The 21,797-nt window shown below is 37.1% G+C and overlaps 1 protein-coding gene across 1 annotated transcript; it reads left to right on the top strand.

The window, feature by feature from the left end:
* The first annotated feature begins 1,499 nt into the window (after nucleotides 1-1,499).
* Nucleotides 1,500-20,814, top strand: LOC121504699 (interleukin-18 receptor accessory protein-like). The gene is made up of 12 exons (XM_041779760.1): nucleotides 1,500-1,615; nucleotides 1,775-1,985; nucleotides 10,920-11,073; nucleotides 11,178-11,346; nucleotides 12,199-12,270; nucleotides 13,902-14,031; nucleotides 14,186-14,340; nucleotides 14,862-14,990; nucleotides 15,276-15,383; nucleotides 16,149-16,292; nucleotides 18,259-18,374; nucleotides 19,978-20,814. Exons 1-12 carry the CDS (start codon nucleotides 1,528-1,530, stop codon nucleotides 20,227-20,229), a joined length of 1,728 nt encoding a protein of 575 aa, XP_041635694.1. The 5' UTR covers nucleotides 1,500-1,527; the 3' UTR covers nucleotides 20,230-20,814.
* Nucleotides 20,815-21,797: the final 983 nt, after the last annotated feature.

Raw genomic sequence — 21,797 nt, 5'->3', positions numbered from 1 at the left:
AGATCATCCATCAAATAACACACAGACACAAACAAAATAAATACTACTACTAATAATAATAATAATAATGATTATTGCAATAATGACAAGCAGCTTTAAAGCTGTCCCTGGGTCTTACTGTAAAAAGTAAGAGCCATCTCCTTGAACTGACTGGTTCATGAACGACACATCACTATTTGGAGAGGTTGTTGCAAAACAAGGGGCCGTTAATTCTTTAGTACAAAAAATCATCTTGAAATGGCTTAGAACAGGCCGTCTTCGATGGCTTTTTTATCAGTGGTCTCATCACTCTCCAGTAGCCAGAAGTGTAAGCACTAGCAGTAGCCTTGTAGTAAAACAGCTACCAAACAATTTCAATTATAACTGATAATAAAATTATTAAAATTTAAAATAATAATTTGCAATCAAATAGAGTTCTCGCACTGTGTTCAGTGCTTGGGAACTAAATTACTTGAAAATAGTGATAGGTTAACGTGACTCATCATCTTGCCACTGTCTCATCAGCACAAGACGCTTGTGCAAATCCCTTTCTTTCTCTTTTTCAAACAGTGAACCACAAAATCATCTTGCTTTTGGTCTTCACAGCTCACAATCATTTTGTCTGGTATTGAAATTTAAATGACAGAGTTCAAATGATGTAAACATCATTTGAACTCTGTCATACCCTTAATGACACATGGCCAAATTTATCATACTAATGGGTGTCCGCCTGTAAAACCTCATTAGTTCCGTAACAGCGAGTCATTCCTTGACTCAGAACATCCTATACACAAACTTTGGTTTCTTGTGAAGTGAACAATCATAGATTTTCCTGTAGATAAAGATTATCACACATTTTTTTTAACTGCCACTCACTGATGTTAACTCTGACTTAGTTAAAAACTAACCAAGAGCTAAAGCCAGGGCCAGTTAAAGTGAGCGAGAATGAAACATTAATGCGTGATTAACAACATGCCAAACTTAGGAGTTGTTAAAAGAGTAAATACAAGTTTGGCGGACTGATAACCACTCAAATTAGATTATATTTTTGTTAACCAAAGTAGTTAAAAATGTCTTTGTGTTTCAGGTGTTTTCTCCTGGATTTTATTGCATCAAAAAAGCACACCTTATAAATATGCCTGACCTTTTATGTTATACTAATTGCTTTATGCTTAAAATCCCACTAGATGTTCTGTCACGGTGGGTGTTTCCTCTACAGCAGTAAAATATAACATTTCTAAGAGCAGCTCTTCTGCTTCTCTCATAGGAAGTGGCTAACAACTTTCAGCAACTCAAAAGGTCTTCAACAGCTAGCTCAAATGAAATCAAGAGCAAAACAACCATACAGGAAACCAAGAGCAACTGCAACATACACGTGTGTCCTAATAGGTGTTCACACCTCGAGTAATACTGCCTCAGAGATTAGATGGAAAGAGTAACAGTGAAGAGAAAATACCTGAACTCCACATGTGGTTACGCATCAGCAAGCCAAGAAGACAGCAGTTTTTTCTCCCATGTGAACGAAATCAACGGATTTTGTGATACAGGATGCAAACTGAATGCTTGCTTTTCTTTTTAATAATTCCTTTTTTCTCTGAGCCATGCTGTGTGGGAAACCAACAAAACACAAGAAAAGGTATTTTATCAAAACTTAAATTATATATAAATATTACACCCGAAAAAAGTGATTTCCTATGTTTTTAAAAGAATCCTGTACATGCATCCCAGGTTGTTTTACTCTGTAGAATTAAAAATAAACACATCTACATTTATCTGTCTGTGTCTGTGTCTTTAGGTCTCCAGCAGAATAAAACACACCAGCGTTATAAAGCTGTGGAGGGGGAAATCTTTGTGATGCCTTGCGTTGAACGCATCAATCAGCTGACTGAGGTGGTGTGTTCCAGGACTGCAGAAGGAAACAAAGAAGATAAAAGTCAATCTCTTCAGTGTGGGAGGGAGTTTCTAGCTGAAGAAAAACATTCAGGAGAGTACACCTGCCTCGAAGGGTAAATTTACATGTTTCTTATTACATCATTATCACTGCTCTAAGAAATGCTTATGGCTGCAGAAGCCATCAGAGAACATGCATCCAGACATGTTATACAAGTTTTTTAAGTTGTTTTTTCCAAGACATCATCCACTTATCATGAAAAAAATAGCATTGTTATCCTGAGATAAAAAGAAAAAATACTCAAAAACTGAGGTAAAACAACACAGGAAAAAGGTGTACAATAAAATGTTTGGATACATGCTGCCTGGGACTTCTGTATAACTGCTGCACTAAAACTATTTCGACACTCTAAGCCAGTGTCAGTAAAATAGAAGCAGCATGTCTAAAAGAAGCTGTTAAATGAGGAATTACATATGAAACAGAGAAATACAATTAAAAAGGACTGAAACATGAATATAAGAATAATCATACGCAGCTATATAGTTCGTATAAAAAAGTAGTCACCCCTTTGGATGTTTTACCCTTTTATTGATGTTATAAATCAATCATGGACAATATAATTTGGCTTTTTGACTAAAAGAAAACTAAGGGTGCTAAAACACCCTTTTTAATATCAAAGTAAAATCAGATTTCATCAGAGTAATGTCAAATTAAAATATAATGCTCAAGCCTCTGTCAGGTTGCATGGGGATTGGATGTGAGCTGCCCTTATTAAGTTCAGCGACAAATTTTCTGTTGGATTGAGGTCTGGGCTTTGACTCAGCCACTCCAGAACAATTAGCTTGTTGTCTTTAAAGCATTTCTGTGTAACTTTCTCTGTATGCCTTAGGTCATTGTCCTGCTGGAAAATAAATATCCTCACAAGCTGTAGTTGTCTTGTAGACTGAATAAGATTGTCTTCCAGGGTCTTCCTTTATTTTGTCACATTTATTTTACCCTCTACCTTTACAAGCCTTTCAGTGCCGGCTGCTGAGAAGCATCCCCACAATATGATGCCACCACTGTGCTTCACAGTGTTAATTTTGTTGACTAATTATTTTCGTTATAGTTTTCGTTAATAGTCTTTTTTCCCCTGACGAAAACTAGACAGTAACTAATAAAAACAAGTGCACATAGACAAAAACTAAAACTAAATTAATTGACATTTTAGTCAACAAATAAAAATGAGACGAAAATGTTTGACAGAGACTTTATCCAATTGGAACTAATTTCATCATGTAGAAAGTAGGGGCAAGTTAGGCATATATCCAATCACAGCTACTTTGGCTGTGTGGAAAGATGAGATGAGACATGAGGGAGATCCAATCAGCTGCGTGGTGGTGGGATAAGTTGGGGAGAGATCCAATCAAATTTACTGTAAATTTCGTCGACTAAAATGTTGGGAAATTTCCACAACTAAAACTAGACTAAAACTAAAACAATTTAGATGACTAAATTATGACTAAAACTAAAAGATATTTTTGGCAAAAGACTAAAACTAAAACTAAATTAAAGCTGCAAGCAGTGATAACGGGCCCTCGCAGCCTGCTGCATGTTGAGGTGTTACGTGAAAGTGGATATGTAGCAACCGTTGCATGCCAGCAACAAGGCTCGCTGCACCCATGGGTTATGTGAGCTTTGCAACACTCACACTGTCACAGAAACAGAGGGTGAAACCTGTCATTAATTTCCAGAGCTTGCCATTATTTTGGCAGTAAAACTAATGGGAAGGAGGCATGCGCCCTGAAAATTTTGAATGCAGCTCCAAATTATGAACAAATCACTGTATTGTCATTATCACAGCTCTTCTTTCTGCTCTTCTTGGCTCAGCCACTGTTTCTCTGTCTCTCTCTCCTGCATGCTTGCAGCCTCACTCCCTCTCCACCTTAAGCACGCTAACTCCACTGGAGAAAAATGACTGAGTGGCTAAAAGCATTAACTGAAAGTTCCAATCATTGGTGATGAACATCGACCAGAGGAGCAAATAGAGAGCTCAAGATGTGTACAAGCTTGTTTCATCATTTTCGTCAGTGCTTTTATATCTATTTATATCTCCTCTCAAGTATGAAAATGGTCTCCAGCAGCAAAGATTGTGGATTGTAGAGATTTTCGACTAAGATGTGAAATCTCAGAGAAACTGCAGCTAGCTTTAGCCTTTGTGTTAGCTCAGTAGGACAGGTAACTGCCCTGAAATCATGAGGTTGTTGGTTCAAATCTTCTGTAAATTTTTGAAGCTGCTGGTGTAAATTGCTGACTTGGGAGTCAGCAACCTTCCAGCTCTGCCTTAAGGAAGGTTGTGGGTTTGATTCTTGGTGCATTTTTAAGTCCAGTCCCCAAAAGCAGAGATCAGATCCTCTGAGAAACATGAACAGATAAATGTGTCTCAGTGGATTAGTGGAAAAGACAACTGACTTTGAAGCAGGAGTTCACAGGTTCAAATCTTACCATGGGTTCATTTATCTTAAAAGTCTGAGTCCAAATTTAGACTTCAGGAGACCTGGACAGGAGGTGGCCTTTCAAATCTAACCAGTGTCTTTAAGTTTTCAAGATTTGAGTCCAAATAAAGAAGGAAAAGCCCCTCTGAGGCTCTGCTGCATGTCTGGCTCTGTAGCCTAAAGAGAAAGTGGCCTGACTCAGAATCCGGAGGTTCCAGGTTCAACTCCCATCTTGGTCTCAGTGAATTTTAAAGCCACATCCTGAACAAAAAGGATAAATGCGCCAGGAGAAGAGATGGTAGTGTGAAAGGTATGGCGGCGGTGGCACAGAGGACTGGACTAGACCAGTTCTGCAGGGGATGCTGGGGTTCAAACCCCACTGTGGCCGGTACCTGGACCAAGGCATGCCTGATGGAGAAGGGGGGACGTGGTGCGGCGCCCCCCCTGGGGAGTCGTCAGAGATGTAAGTAGGGGGTTATGCAACAAAAACGCAGACACAGCTGGAGTTTTACAGGATGGAGTCTTTATTTGCATGCATGGATGAGCAATGAGCCCCTCATGGGGACTTCATCTCCTCCACTGTAGAAACACGAAATATGTACCACGCTCCCCTCCAGGGTCAGGGTACCAAAGTATCATTTATTTCGAAAAGGCATTTGAATGTACGGAAATCAAGAAAACGGACAACTTCACTCGTTTTTCGATTTGTGTCCAGAATCGAAAAACGAGTGAAGTTGTCCGTTTTCTTGATTTCCGTACATTCAAATGCCCTTTCGAAATAAATGATACTTTGGTACCCTGACCCTCCAAGCCCTTCAGGTCCTCTCTGCTCATTCAGTAGCCTGCAAACAAAAATCACATGAACTCACATTCCACATAAATAAATGTACGGATGAGTCCTTTACTCACATGAGTTTCTGCAGCTTGGCGTCGTTCTCCTGCTTTTCAGTCTTCAGTTTGTCGTAGTCTGACATCAGCCTCTCCTGCTCCAGCAGCAGACCCTGGTTCAGACTGAGAGGAGATGCTTGCTAAGCTCTGATTGGGCACTTTTTAATGGCAGAGTAACTGTCTAGAGAAATGTCAACAAACCACATGAACATAGATTCATTTTGTTCATCTGATTTCTGGAAATTTCTCAAAACAGTTATTTGGCTTCAAAAATGGCACAAGGCAAAACATTTCTGAAATGATAGGCCTTAACATCAGTGGGTCCCAACCTTTTTTCTTTGGGGTCCCTCTACTCTAAACACTCTAAAGCCCCCAGGACAATCTCTGAAAAATTACACATCATTTTTAATTGTTTTATTGACTAAATCCCAGCATAACAGGCCTGCATTAACGAGTTCTTCATAAACATCTGCATATAAAGTATCAATTATTAAAACAGCATTTAGAACCACCATAAGAATACAAAAATGTGAAGGTTCAGTCAATTTTTAAGTAAAATCTCAAAAAATTCTAATTTAACAAGTCATACATTTAACAGAAAAAGAAAATTGGAAATTTATGTCAGCTAAAAGGTAGAATTTTTTGTCATTCTAAAATCCAAAAGAGCTGTGGGAAAAAAAAAATGACAAGAGAAGAAGCGGTCACCTTTTTCCAAGAAATGTACAGATCCTCTTTATTTTGTTTGACCTTTTAGAGGGCTCTAATACTTCCTCTTACATTACATTTTCAGTCATGACTCTATAAATAAAAGTCCATTATAGGCCAACCCCCTAGGGGTGCTCGGACCCCAGGTAGGGAACCTTCACATGACAACAATGTAACAGGTGTGTGTAGACTTTTAGAGCCAGTGTAAAGCCAGACTATAGTCGTATGCAGCTAAAAGTTCCTGGCTCAGTAAAGAGGAGTGGTACAAGGATTTTACATCCTTCCACATGAGGATCACACACAGTAGACAGTCGTAATGACTGTCACTACTTTGGTTTGAAAAACCAAAAACAAACCAACTTTAGGATCATTTAAACCAGCATTAAGTGGTTCAATGAGAACCAATCAAATCTGTGGAAATATCCTAGATCTAAAAAAACATCAAACATGAATAGGTTTGTTGATTTTTCTACTGCTTCATTCATCTCTGTGGACTTGAAGTCAAAATTTTAGGCCCAGTTTAGACAGTTTTAGACTAAATTCCAGATCCAGTTCAAGTCTCGTCACAAACAGTTATTAGTCTAAATGAGTAAAACTCAACGTGTGGCTTCATTAGGATGGTTTGTGGCTCTTCATTTAAAATATTTTTCCCCAGAAAAACTTAAAAAACTTTCACCTCAGGAATGATCCATATCAAGTCACATTCATCAGCTTGTTTCCACTCTTATACAGGAGGCTTTAATTGTCAACCTTTATTTTTTCTCTTAGTTTTTTCATTACCCTTATTTCTAATTCTTCTCCCTTTTTTACTTTTTTTGGACACTTTTAATCCATTTTTGCCTCTTTACGTCCATTTGTGCCACTTCTTCTTGCCAGTTTTGTAGCTTTTGCCACTTTCATCCTGCTTTTTGCTATTTGCAATTCTTTCCGCTTTTGGCAATTTTTTGGCCACTTTTCACCCAATTTAAGCTGCTTTTTGACATTAAATGACACTTTTTACCTTTTTGTCAGTCTTTGCAGCATTTTGCCCATTTAGTCACTTTTCACCAATAATTTACCACATCTTTGCCACTTTTTGACTATTTAACTCAATTTTCACTTTTTTTTTTTACCACATTTTTGTCACCTTTTACAATTAAAGTCACTTTTCACATAATTTTTTAGCCCATTTTGCCACTTTTTCCCCCCTTGAATCACTTTTCACCATTATTTTACCATATTTTTGACACTTTGTGACCATTTTAATCATCTGTTACTCCTTTTTTTATGTCGTTTCTCACCCATTTTTTGCCATTTAATACCAATTTTGCACCTTCTCACAATATTTTGCTGCTTTTGCCCATTTTAGTCACTATCCACTATTTTTTAACCACATTTTTTCATTTTTTTGCCATTTTAGTCACTTTTCACCATTTTATACCACATTTTTGCAGCTTTTTGACCATTTTAGTCCATAACTCCTTTTTTTAATCACTTTACCCCCATTTTTGCTACTTGTAACCTAGTTTTTGCTATTTAATGCCTATTTTTTGCCTTTTCACCAATTCTGTTTCTGCTTTTTGGCCATTTTTTGGCCACTTTTCACCCAATTTAAGCTGCTTTTTGACATTAAATGACACTTTTTACCTTTTTGTCAGTCTTTGCAGCATTTTGCCCATTTAGTCACTTTTCACCAATAATTTACCACATCTTTGCCACTTTTTGACTATTTAACTCAATTTTGAACCTTTTTTTTTTGCCCGTTTTAGTCACTTGTTACTATTTCTTACCACATTTTTGCAGCTTCTGACTGTTTTTATCATCCATAACTCCTTTTTTTAATCACTTTACCCCCATTTTTGCTACTTGTAACCTAGTTTTTGCTATTTAATGCCTATTTTTTGCCTTTTCACCAATTCTGTTTCTGCTTTTTGGCCATTTTTTGGCCACTTTTCACCCAATTTAAGCTGCTTTTTGACATTAAATGACACTTTTTACCTTTTTGTCAGTCTTTGTAGTCACTTTTCACTATTTTTAGCACATTTTTTGCTGCTTTCTGACCATTTTTGTTATCTGTAACTCCTTTTTCGACACTTTTCACTAGGGGTGCACCGATTGCAATTTTCTGGCCGATCACCGATCGCCGATCTTTAAAAAAGCCTGCCCTGCCGATTCCGATTTTGGCCGATACCAATTTTTTTATAACTGACAGCATACACCTTCAATGTTCCAATCTTATTTTATTGAATAACATTGACCAATACCCGTGAAACAAACTTGTTGTTTTAACTGCACATAAGGTAGTTCTCTCAAATATAAATGAAAAGTTTAAAGCATTGCTGTCCAAACTACTAAATTATATCAGTTCCTTTAGTCTTTCATTTTTTCACATTTTAGTAGGTAGAGGCATATGAAACCGATCTTATCCACCGATCTTATTTACAAAGATCGGCCGATCGCCGATCTCCTAAAATTAAGGAAATCAGCGCCGATACCGATTTTGGCCGATCAACAGTGCATCCCTACTTTTTACCCAGTTTTTGCCATTTTATTCCAATTTTGAACCTTTTTACCATTCTGCTTTTTGACCATTTATGCCTCTTTTAATCAATTTTTGCCACTTTTCACCACTTTAAATGTGGCTATTACAACGGTATTTTTCATCAATTTGGCTCTTTTGTTGAGCAGTTTTCAGTAACAATGGTCTAAATAATTAGTATACTTATTTTACTGCAGACTTTGTTTCAAATATCTCATGCCATGTGTTTGCTTCTTATCTCTGTGGTCTCTAAAAATGTAGTTTGATTTTAAACAGTCAGTCTTACTCTGTGAGCTCATCCAGCATCCTCTTCCTTTCTACAGTCTGGTCTCTCAGTGGGCTCAGCTGTTTGTGGTGAGCCTCTCTGTGGTTCTCCAGCTGCTCCTCCAGAGTTTTCTGTGCCACAGAGACACAAAAACATTCAGCTATTTCACATTTCTGTAACAGAGATTCTCAGTGACATGTTTCCTCCTCACCTTTATGTCCCCGTCCCCATCATGTCTGCCGATGTCCTCCTTCTCCTTCTCCTCTCCTGACATCTTGTGTCTTTTCTCTGATGAAAAACAGAGAGGAAAATTCCATCAAGTTAGCCTGTTTTTACTTGAGCTAAGATGTTTTAATGGTTAATATAAATGTGCAAACCGTGAGCCTGCAGCTTAGCAAGCTCCTCGGTCAGAGCGTCCTGGCTCTCCTCCAGCTGTCTGTTCTTCTGCTGCATGTTCTGCATGTAGTCCATCAGAGACTTGATCTTGGCCTGGTGCTGCACAGACCACACAAAAATGTGCTGTTGGTTTGTGCTGTTCACTTCCTGCCAATGTTTATATGTTCCCATTTTTTAAATATCTATTTATTTTGTGGTTGACTGTCACTAGGAAGCAACCCAACTTCATCTGTTCACACAAACATTTGTGTGTCAGCCATGCTTGTCTGTAGAGACCACCAGGAGGAAGGAAAGGTGTGCATGCATGTGTTTCATTGTCAGTCACACTGCCAACTACTGGCCTGGCATACATACTACAGCAGTTTCAGGCACATTAGTGGATCTGATTGACATTTAAACACCAAACCTTAAAAAAAAAGAAAGAAAACAAGAAGAAAAGGGATTCTGTTCTCAGAGGATAGTTTTGTGTAAAAATGGCTTTAGTGATAATTATGCTAAATGTGCTGGTTTTTGACCACAAAAATAAAAATGGCAGACTTCCTGTTTGTTTTATGGCATGGGTCCAAAAGGCTTTTTTGTAGAACTTAAAATGATGTATAAGCTCAAGAATTTTCCAAATCCTTGGATAATCCTGCTGCAGGGGCTGAATTTTCCAACTACTGTAGGGGGCATTACTGAGCCAAAAAGCCATGCCCACCGACAATCATCCTATCAATCATCTCATTTTGCCACTGGGTGTTTTTCTGCCAAGTTTCATGGCTTTACAAGTTTTGTAAGCACTAGATAATTCTACTTCCTGTTCATGGCGAATGAAAAATTGTCACCGCCACATCATTTTAGGTAAGGACTCTTGACCTTTAAATTTGAGTAATACTAACCTTGAGGGATGTCCCTTGGCTAATTTCAGCAGGATTTGGCCAATCTTGTAATAAATGGAAATTTTTTTATGAGCATCAGCCACTTTTATCACATGATGAAGCATTTCAATTTGAGGAGCCACCATGGCCACGCCTTTCGACTAATGAGAAAATCCCAAATAACTTTGCACCTAAGACATCTCTTCTTGCTCTACATCAAAGATCAAGTAGTTTGGATGAACGCCCTAGAATGAGTTTGTTCAAATACAACCCCTAAAATATGGCTTGTTTTACCAAAAAATTCAAAATGTCCGACTTCCTGTTTGACTTATGATATGGGTCCAAGAGGATTTTTTTTGCATCCTGACATGACATGGGGGGCCGAATTTTTGAAAGGTTGTAGGGAGCGCCATTGAGCCGATAGGCCACGCCCACCTACAAAATGAATATCAATCATCTCAGAATGCCAATGAGATTTTTTTTTTTGTCTACTAGTCTACATAGTACTTTTATTAGAAGCTACGAACTCCACCATTGGACGGTCTTAGTTGGAGAAAATCGGCTATCTAAATACAGTAATACAGTGTGGCACAGTGGTACCATAATTTGATATTGTGAATTTTTCAAAGCATTTAAAATGATAGTTTCATAATGTTAATGTCTATCTTACAACTACACTGTCATTTCTATGTGTATATAAAGAATTCTTTGCAATGCTTGTCTGTGTACTGGGCATTTAAAGAGCTTGTCCTCTGAAATTTTGAAATATTGAATAAAGTTATACACAGAGAGTAATAGTTACCCCTTTTCAGCCTTTTTTTAGTCTCAATGCACATTTTGTGGAAAAAAGGAGTAAACTGCAACTGCAAAAGTAAATTTGAAGTATCTGGGCTGTACAGTATGTGAGCTGCTGTTAAGAGTAAAGGTCTGTGCTGTCCAATGGCAGCAAACTGTTCTTCTATCTACAGGTGGTGAAGAAAAACAGTCTGAGATGCTTCGATCCAGAGGAGAGCAGCGTACTGCTGCTGGTTCCATCTGGTTCAAAGATCGCCTGTCCGGGTCTAAACTGCAGTGACAACACAGATGTCACCTGGTACAAGGTAGAGCAACCACACGCATGAAAACAGACAAATATATCACAGTGGAAACACTAAAACAGGGTAAATAAACTGTTGCTGTTACCAATATGAGTGTTTTCTAACAGGGTAACAAAGCTATGTCTAAGCAATGGAGCCAATCCTGTGAAAAAGATGGAGTGCTGCATCTCTGCAGTGTCCGTGAACAACATACGGGTGTTTATTTCTGTGACAGACTAGTAACTGAAGGAGGAGTCAAATGGACCTTTAGGAGGGCTGTTAACGCCACAGCTGTACGTAAGTAATGTGTGTGTGTGTGTGTGTGTGTGTGATGCCTCTGCCTAAGGTGATAAGTCATCAAATCTGATAACATCTCTATTAATCATATGAAGACATTAATTACAGTAACAGTACATGATTCATGTTCTGTATTGCATTAGAAGTATGTGTAAGTTGATATTTAGACCAAGCTGGTAATATATCATGAGTTATTTGGAGAAAACAGGCAAATCTATGTAAATACAGACATTTATTACCCTCTTGTAGCTGCGATAAAATGATCATAGTTTCATAAGCAGGTATACAGCTGTGATACTGCTACTTAAATTAGGCTTTTTTTTTTTAACAAATCCTCGACTATTTTGGGTCAACCCTCATTATTACGATGATTATTTGTACAAGTGTTCATGGTCACCAGGTGAAATATCCCAGAAACTGTGAAGTTTACCATTTAATTTTTATCAAACACCACAGGAAGTGCAAAGTTTTTTCTTAGTTGGTAATATACTTCCACATCAACAGGTCTGGGTTGCTCACACATCTGCAGAATTAAATGGTTTCATGACAACAGTAATAATGGCCTCAGAGTATTGTGTTGACATGCAGCTGGTTACCAACTGAAAATGACTAAATCTTATTGGGTAACATGGGTTGGGAAATAAAGTCAGTCAAAGTTCGCAGTGGTTCACATTTCTGTCATACTGAACTTCACATACTAAACTCAGCAACAAAATTAAGCCAATTACATATTTCTCTTCAATTTGTCAGTCTTCATCTACCTATGATAAAGTGTGTTTTTCTTACCTTTCACCTTAGTTAAAAAAAGTGCTTGAATTGAACTGTATCACTTAATTTTCTGTGTCCAAACAGCTCATTACACACCACCTTACCTTCCTAGGATTACATATCCTGACACCAGCACGACACAGGAAGTGGAGCTTGGTAAGTGTGCCCGAATATCCTATGATAGAATCCCCTTTTTGTATCTTTCTGATACTAGATATACAAACTATATGGACAAACTATATGACCATTACACTGGTAGGGACTGTAATGATAATGCATTCAAATGTATGTACGCACTTTAATATGTTCTACCCCTTTTTGCCATTATAACAGCCTCCGATCTTCTTGGAAAGCTTTCCAGAAGACTTGAGAGTGTTTTTCTGGGAATCTGTGCCCATTCATATAGAGCATTTGTGAGGCCAGACACTAATGTTGAACGAGACGGCTGGGCTCACAATCTCCTTTCTAGTTCATTCTCAAAGGAGCTTAATAGGGTTGAGATCAGGGCTCTGTATGGTAAAGTTCTCATCAAACCATGTCTGTATAGTCCTTGCTTTGTGCACTGGGGCACGGTCATGTTGGAATAGAAAAGGGCCTTCCCTGAACTGTTGCCACAAAGTTGGAAGCATGGCATTGTCCTAAATGTCCTGGTATGCTGGAGCATTAAGATTGCCCTTCACAGGGGATAAGGGGCCTTCGCCCAGACCAATGTTATAAATGTCTTTTTTTAAATTTAGTTTTCACTTTCTGTGTTCGGTTTCAGTTTAGTTTTTATTAGTTTTGACTGCCGGTTTGTTAGTTTAGTTTTTAATTTTGAAAAAAATGCTTCATCTTAGTTTAGTTTTTATTAGTTTAAGTGTTAGTTTTAGATTTTTTTCCTGGATAGATGTCAGGGCTCAGTGAGCGTTATACATTTTTAAAAACATATTCAAACAGGCTTCTCTTCACATATCATTTTACTTATTTAAAGATGATGTTTGAATACAACTCCAGACATACAAGTACCACTGTGTGAAGTTTTAACCAATAGGATCAGGCAATTTTACACTCCCCAGACTCGTGTGTAGGTGCCAGTCAGTATGGTTGTGTCAAAGACTAAAACTAGGGATATTCTGTCTCCATTTTTACTTTATTTTAGTTTGTTTTGTCAGTACAATGTACTTTGAGTTAGTTTTTTTTTTGGCAAAGCTAAGTTTTTATTTAGTTTCAGTTAACTAAAAAGATTTGTGAATTTTAGTTTTAGTTAACTGGCCCAAACCCAGAGCCATTATTACAAACCATTATTCCTCCTCTGTCAAACTTCACAGTTGGCATAGTGCAGTCAGGTAGATAACTTTCTCCTGGAAGATGCCAAATCCAGACTCGCCCATCTGACTTCCAAACAGAGGAGTGTGATTCGGCAATCCATAGAGCACATTTCCACTCCTCCACAGTCCAGTGTCGGTGTGCTTTATGGCACCCAAACACATTCCATGGAGGTTCCTCTGCAGAATTTTAGTACTTACTCTAATGCCAGTGGAAGTTTAGAACTCTTCGGCCATGGAATCAGCACTGTTGACTGACGACTTTTACGCACTAGTTGCTGTTGTTCTTAAATGCTTCCACTTTCTAATACTCACTCACAGTTGATTGGAATATCTACATGGTTTCCACTAAACTTTATTCACTTATTAATAAGTCTAACATTGGTAGGAAATATAAGGTTAATAAGACTGAACTGTGACTACACTTATGTAACATTTATGCAGATATTGTTTCATTATTATCATGTTTTGTTCATATTTTAGGTCAAGCTCACACTCTGACATGTGAGGTGTATTTTCCTTCTGAGATAAAGTTTTCACCAAAGGTGCAGTGGTTCATGCATCACAGTGGCAATGTGGAGAATATGACTGCACTAAACATGGAGAAACCACAGTGAGTTCACTAACCGATGTTTGTTTTAGGAACCCACCATCGCTTTCATTATGCATCTGCAGTGTTCATTTTTTGACTGATTTGATTCAGCTCTGCCTGCACAGTAAGTTTTCATTCAGCTGAAACAGTGCAGTCATTCTTTTTCTCTGTGCAGAATAGACAAATGGAATTTTCAAGAGAACAAAGTCACAGGAAGATCTATCATAACAGAGGTGACTCAACAATACTTGAACAACACATTTACCTGCTTCGCCAGAAATTCTGTTGGGAACAGCAGCGTCACTATCAAACTGAAGAAGAAAGTTAAAGGTACCGTTGTGATTCTCTCCAGTATGTCTTAACATGTCTGGAGAAGGTCAAAATGTACTTGACCTAGCAGTAGACTACAAGGCTCAGTAGCATCAACCATACATTTATCTATACCACTTGTCCTATTCAGGGCTGCTTGATCAAAAATTGAACTCATATGGTTTCCTACAAAGCATCCCACACAGATTCTTGGTATTCAAGAAATAGCACCGGAAAGTCTTCTGTTTGTTTTGTTACGATGTGATAGTAGCTAATAATGATGGCAGTAGTCAGTTGAGCATAGTGCCAGATCTGGACCCTGAAAATGAGCTAAAGGAGTGTTAACAGTTAGCTTTCATTTTTATTTAGATACAGATCTGCCTAAAATAAATAATGATGTAGCTCCATGTCCTCTTTGTCTGTAAATATCTCAAAAAACAGCTGCATCAGGCGATAGCTGAACAACACTTTTATGACTACAGCTCATTTCTGCTGCCCTCAAATCCACTAATAAAATCTGTTATCGTTTTTTACTGTTTCAGTTATATGGCCGTCTCTGGTTGGGTATCCTATTGCATCATTGCTCTTTGTAGGTGGGCTAGGGGTCATTTTGCATGTGAAATGGCTGGAGCTACAGCTGATCTACAGATCCCGCTTTCAACACAATGAAGGTCTGGATGCAGAAACACACAAACTCATACAGAGAGAGAATATAGCCAAAATTCAATGGTACATGTAAGCCTACACAAATACCTTGGCATATTAACCACAGCAGTTGCTTCTTGTCACAGGATGTGGCTTCACCTTAAGTTGTAAGCTCACTATGTGTAGATTTAATCTGTTTTCATCACACCTATTCCCACACAGTTTAAAAACTACACTTACTGTATCAGTGCCAAAAAAAGACAGGGTGACATTTTATCACAAATGAATCTTGACACTTCACATTTCTAAAGTTTGGGTTTTGTTTTCTCATGTCCAAACAGAGGAAAAGGACTTTGATGTTTTTCTGTCGTTTGTGTGGAGCGATCCTTCAGCAACAACTGAGGGACAGGGAGGGGGAGGTAAACTTACAGGTTTTTTCCACATTACATTATAATGATCATTTGATCCAATTTTGATGTAATTACACAGGAAAGCTCTGAGCAGATATGCATCCATTCATTTATTTTTACTTCATATCTCAGAGGAAACAAGTCATTTCAGGTTATATTCTAAAGGTTTTGGCATATCTAAGTACAAAACAAACATAACTTACCTCACTAGCATGGCATGTTTTAGTCAGGTCTACCATAGCGACCAGATTATTGTTTGTTTTCCACATAGCAAGAAAATGATCTTGTTATTATGAAAAAAGAACCTTGTTATCTAAAGATAATAAAAAAGAAATAATGCATTTAAAATGCAGTTATCTTGGGCTCTTTGCCTTTAGTATATAGGTTTGCTGAGGGGAGACAGGAAGTATGGAGAGAGATGGAGGGTAAAATGTGTTAAAAGCACCAAGATTTGAACCTGTGACCAGTGCCGAGGACTGGGGCCTCTTTATATAGGCACTAGTTCTACCAATTGAGTTAAACTAAAACCCAAAAATCAGCTTTATTAACCCACGTTAATATGAAAAAAGCTCCTAGGATGATATCTGAAATGAATTTGATATTCAGGGAGAACTGGTGCAGTATCCTGAGTCACTTAAATGAATCAAGATAGCCTTAAATCAACAGAAAATTTGTCGTTATCACAGGAAGTACAGTTAGTGAAATGAGTGGCTACATGTCTGCTATGGGCCTCAGTGGATAAAGATAATATGTTTTATTTATCTTTACCAGCAGGATGTTATTCAAGCTTGGACTTCCTGAACTCAGAGGAAGGAAAAGTCCTCCACAGACCACCTGAGGTGCTGCTACCCCAGGTGTTAGAGGGCAGGTGGGGGTATCGGCTCTGTCTTCTAGAGAGGGATATCCTGCCAGGAGGAGGTGAGAGGATTCAAAGATTGTCTGTGTATTTTTATAGTTTATAGCAGTGGTGTAGCCCTATTGATGGGCATGTTTTAACAAAGAAATTTATCCTCAAACGCTGGAAGACACCAGCGCCACCCTGCTTCAGAGACAGAGAAAATAATAGAGATAGCACTGATAAATACTTAGATATTCTGAGCTATAAGGTAGCTATACTCAAATAAATCCTCGAGTACTTTCCTTGTATAAAATAACAAATAAAAGACTAAGTAAACTGATCACTTATACAAAACAATGAATGATTTCAGACACGACTGAGGCAGTGGGCAATGACGTCATCGTCGTCTCACAATTAAAATGGCTTGTAGATTTCCATGACAACAGATAAGGACCGAAATTAATGGTAGAATTTCACTGAAAACTGATACTAAATGCAACATATTTTCCTGAAAAACAAAAATACCAATGATAAAAAAGTTTGGGGACTTTAGTGGAAAAAAGTAGAGATTTTTGTGTGTATTGTCATTTAATTTCGCAATAAGATGATAGTCTCATGTCTTGTAATCATCATGGGGGATAAAGCTTGTTCATTTTGTATCTTTAACACTTTATTACAGTTTATATACTGCACAATATAGTGAATAACAATGCTCACTCAGAATTCGGACCCCACTACAAAATGGTGTAGTCACTATATAGAGTGCACTATATAGTGAGTAGGGAGTGATTCCGGACACAGGCACAGTTTGACGTCTCATTTTGTCACAAACAAACGGCCCTAAAATCATAACTAAGAACGATAAGTTGATGAAACTCACACATTATAAAGTTGAACAGTAGTGCTCAATGCCATTATAGGTTTTGTTTCTGTTGGAATTCTAGCAATTGCTAAAATTTAAGCATGAAAAACGGAGGCACCATCTTTGGTCATACGCCCATTTAGGGGTTTAAAATCGTATCTATTACGTGTGTGTTTATCTATCTATCTATCTATCCATCTATCTATCTATCTATCTATCTATCTATCTATATCATATATATGATATATATATATCATATATCATACATCATAAAGGAGGCCAACCTAAAGGTACTTTCTTGAAAGTTAACTTATAATAATGTAGGATAATAGTACTGATAGTACAGTTAAATGTTGCCACAGATTTTTAAAAAATGAAAAGGATTCACTGGTAAAATTAACTAATTCATACACATTTTCTGGGTATAAATAATAAAAATAGTAAAATAGTAAAAGTTTTAGAACCTTAGAACAGTTCCATTATACTTTTGTGGTTATATCAGTTTTTTTATTTTTACTGTCAGCCCTTTTCTGCTTAAATTAACTCAGATGTTTACTATTTTGGATGTTTCTTACATTTTCTGGTGGAATCATTAAGAAAAAATAAGTGGTATAGATCATTAAATATATGGGATTTTTGTCAGTTTTACAACAGTGTAACAGTTTTATTGTGAGCCTCAGCACTGCTAAAATTCACGTAGTTATTCAATATTTGTGATTATTATAGGTGTCCTGTTATAATTATAAGATAAAACTGGTGGCACTACCATTGCTTATTTAATTTTCTGAAGCTAGTCATGTCTCTCCTCTAAAAGATCTCAGAATTTAAAGGCAACCTCACTATGTCTTGTAAAATGAATATTTTGCACTTAAATATCTTTCTAATGTGCAAGCAAAGCAAACACTCATTATACTGTGTTTATTTTCCATTACTGACATCTTTATATGTATACACTTTATGGAAAATGTTTTTATACCATACAGAGGTAAGAAGCCATATATAGTCAATTTGTTGATCTTGATTTTCACCATAATAATAAAAAATGTATCTATAAAAATGACAAAAGTAAGAAAGTATTGGGATGTTCACCAATAATACTCTAGGGCTTAAATTTTAAATTTCTAAGTATTTCAATGGGTGTCTTATAACAGGATTTTCATGGTAGTTTCTGGTTTGTATTGCAGCATACACGAATGACGTGGTCCATGCAATACAGGGGAGCCGAATGCTCATCTGTCTCCTGTCAGCTGAATATCTCTCCAACAGCGATGCTGTGTTTGTTCTCGAATCAGGAGTCCAGGTGGGTGTAAACATCAGAAATGAAGGGTAGGTGGGCTAAAGCAGCCGTCATATCACATTTAAGTTATCAATACCAGCATTTCAAGGAGTTTCCAACTTTTAATAAAAATCAGGCAAATAGATTCCACGTGTAAATACAGGTCATGGTCAGTTTTTGAATGATTTTTAATACTTTCAAGGCTATATATTACTTATACTCCTAATAACATGATGAATTATACAACTAAGACCCATGTAAAGTGCTAACAGTTGCTTAGTGTAAACATACGTAAATATGAGATACTGAAAGCTTTATAGGATTTTTATAAACTCCAAATGCTTGTTTTTCTGTGACCAACATCTCTAACGTTGACAGTCGTTTCAAAATTAAAATATGAGATGTCAACGAAGGGCAGGAGTCATTTCAAATATGATCCACCTAAAGTAGATTCCTGTTTAAAAGTAGCCATCATAAAATGTTTACATTTGCTACATATTCATTCCCACAATAAGTAAACTGATCTTTAAGCCAGCGATACTCAACGTGTGGCTCTTGAGCCACATGCAGCTCTTTTGGGATGATTTGTGGCTCTTTTCTATCTTAATTTGAAATATTATCCTCCCAGAAAACCTTCAAAAAGGAAAATTTGACCTCAGAAATTATCCATTGCAAATCACATTAATCAGTTTGTTTCTCACACTTATACATAGGCTTAACTGTCCAACTTTATTTTTTGTCTGTATGTTTCCATTGCCCTTATTTGCAATTAATTCTTGTTTGTTCCTGCCTTTTTCCATTTCTTTGCCACTTTTAATCCATTTTTACTGCTTTAAACCCACTTTTGCCATTTCTTTTTGCCACTTTTTGCCCATTGTTGACACTTTTACCCTGTTTTTGCCATTTTTCACCAGTTTTTGCCTCTTTTATCCTGCTTTTAATGATTTGAAGTTTTTCCCCCTTTTTTTTGCCCATTTTTGCACTTTCCCCCTTTTTTGTCAATGTTTCCAACCTTTTTGATGCTTATGGTCCATTTTTGTCACTTTTCACTCATTTTTCCATGTTTTTGCCACTTTTCATCCATTTTTGCCACCTTCAACTTGTTTTTAATCACCACTTTAACCAATTTTGCCTCTTTTTGGTTGAGCAGGGTTGAGTATCACTGCTTTAAGCACTAGCAAATACAGTTCTGCTACAGTGTAATTAAACAGGGAAGAGTTTCACCGTACATTGGATGCTGTAGCAATTTTATTTTTATTAAAGCGTGACTACTCAGAATATTGCAACGGCATCTTATCTTTTTGGTTTTGATTTCCTGTGAATTGAAACATGAAAATTAATCTTAGACCGCATTGTTTCATTTTTATCTCTTTGCTGACACAAAGTGAAACCAGCGGCTGCCGAAAATAAAGGAAAATTTGCTTAAAGAATTGAATGCACACTGCAATACAATAACGGCAACACATATCCTCTCTCTGACAATTTCCATTGTCTGTAAAGTTAAGTTTGATATGACTCAACTCGAGATAACTGATTAAATGTACGAGTTTTTATTTTATTGCTCTGTTTTCAAGGTTTACTCAGAATAGTACATCAGTGATAAATCACTTTTTCTGTTTTTTTTTAGGCTCTGCTTCAAAATTCAAGCCCTAAACTTCTGCTAATATGGACCAACAATGCAACAGCATCCCTCCAACAGCCAGACCCCCCTCTGCCCGTCCTGGTCCAGAGGGCCTTAAAGGTGCTCCCCAGCCTGCATTGGACCACTATGGATAAAACACCAAGAGCTACCAGTGACTTCTGGAAGTCTTTGAGAAAAGCCCTTCCTGACCTCAAAGAGAGAAGCAGGTCTGGGCTGATGATTACCAACCATCATTAACAAGTTTTCTAACTTGATGTAAAGAATATTTATTTTACAGTGCTGATTTTTGACTGAAAGAGTTTGAAACCTCTATTAATAACTGTTTTGTGTAAGTGCACCATTTTACATTCATTTTTATCATCTTAATCTTTGTACTCTAACTGCTTAGCTCATTTTTTCTTTCATTATTTAACACCATCTTAATCTATTTTAATAATTCAGACCTTTTGCTGTTCTTAAGTAGAATATCATGATTTAGAATATTCGTTGATTTACTTAGAAAAGCTAAAATTCCATAAATTCTAGATTAACCTCGGACAAAGTGAAACATTTCAAGACTTTTTTTTTTGTTTTTTTTTAGTCTTTATGATTACTGCTTACCAACATCAAAAAATCCACTATCTGAAAATATCAGAATACAGAATAGAAAGATCTGGACCTTTGCTCAGTGGTCCTGTTTTCAGATGAAAGTAAATTTTGCATTTCATGTAGAAATTAAGCTCCCACAGTCTAGGGGAAGATCAGAGAGGCACAGAGTCCAGAGTCAACGCTGTCAGCTGTCTACGAGGAGGTTTTAGAGCACTTCATGCTTCCATCTGCTGAGCTTTATGGAGATACTAATTTCATTTTCCAGCAGGACTTGGCACCTGTTGACAGTGAAGTCAAAACTACCAGAAACTGGTCTGCTGGACATGGTATTACTGTGTTTGATTGGCTAGCCAACTGGTCTGACCTGAGAACCATAGACAATCTCTGGGGAAATGTCAAGAAGAAGATGAGAGACACCAGACAATACAGACAAGCTGGAGGCTGCTATCAGGCAACCTAGGCTTCATAACACCCCAGCAGTGCCACAGACTGACTGCCTCCATGCCATGGTGCAAACATAGATAGATGTTGTCATTTGTATAAAAGAAGCTCCAACTAATTACTGAGTTCATAAAGGAGCATAATTTTCTAGAGAGTCAAAATTTCTGTATCATAAATCCCTTTTTGGACTATTGTTTGATTTTGTGAGCTATAATCATCACATTAAAACAAAAGTCTTGAAATATTTCACTTTGTATGAGGTGAATCTTGAAGATAAAGACATTTTACTTCTTTAATTAAATCACAGCAGAAAAAAATAACTGTTTCATGGTGTTGTATTTTTAGATGCACCTTTAAGTTTAGGTTATTTTAACTCCTTCTTATCAATCTCTCTTCTGTTTATAACCACTTTGTATTCTTTATATCTCTTCTATAATTAACTCAACATCCTGTAAATGAGGGATGATTTTTCAAGTATAATAAAGGTTGATTGAATGATTAAACGTGAGTGTGACTTAATAGAACTTACAAAATGTCAGAAAGTTCCCCGATGAGCCTGCTGTTTCATCATTAAATGTATGGGAAGAAATGAGTCACCCTACAGTATGTTGTTGCCAAATTTAAATTTACATCCCTCGCTAAAAGAGCTGCTAAATTTCAGTTGGATTGACACAAAATTAAGAAAAACAATTGTATCCCTCTTGAGACGTGGAAAAAAACACTGAACTGAACAAAAATATTTGTACATTCAGTTTCACTGTGGGTGTTAATATTGA

This window comes from Cheilinus undulatus, linkage group 1, assembly GCF_018320785.1.
Source record: "Cheilinus undulatus linkage group 1, ASM1832078v1, whole genome shotgun sequence".
Lineage (NCBI taxonomy): Eukaryota > Metazoa > Chordata > Actinopteri > Labriformes > Labridae > Cheilinus > Cheilinus undulatus.
Note: the sequence above shows the minus strand (reverse complement) of the source record. Positions and strands in the feature narration are given on the sequence as shown.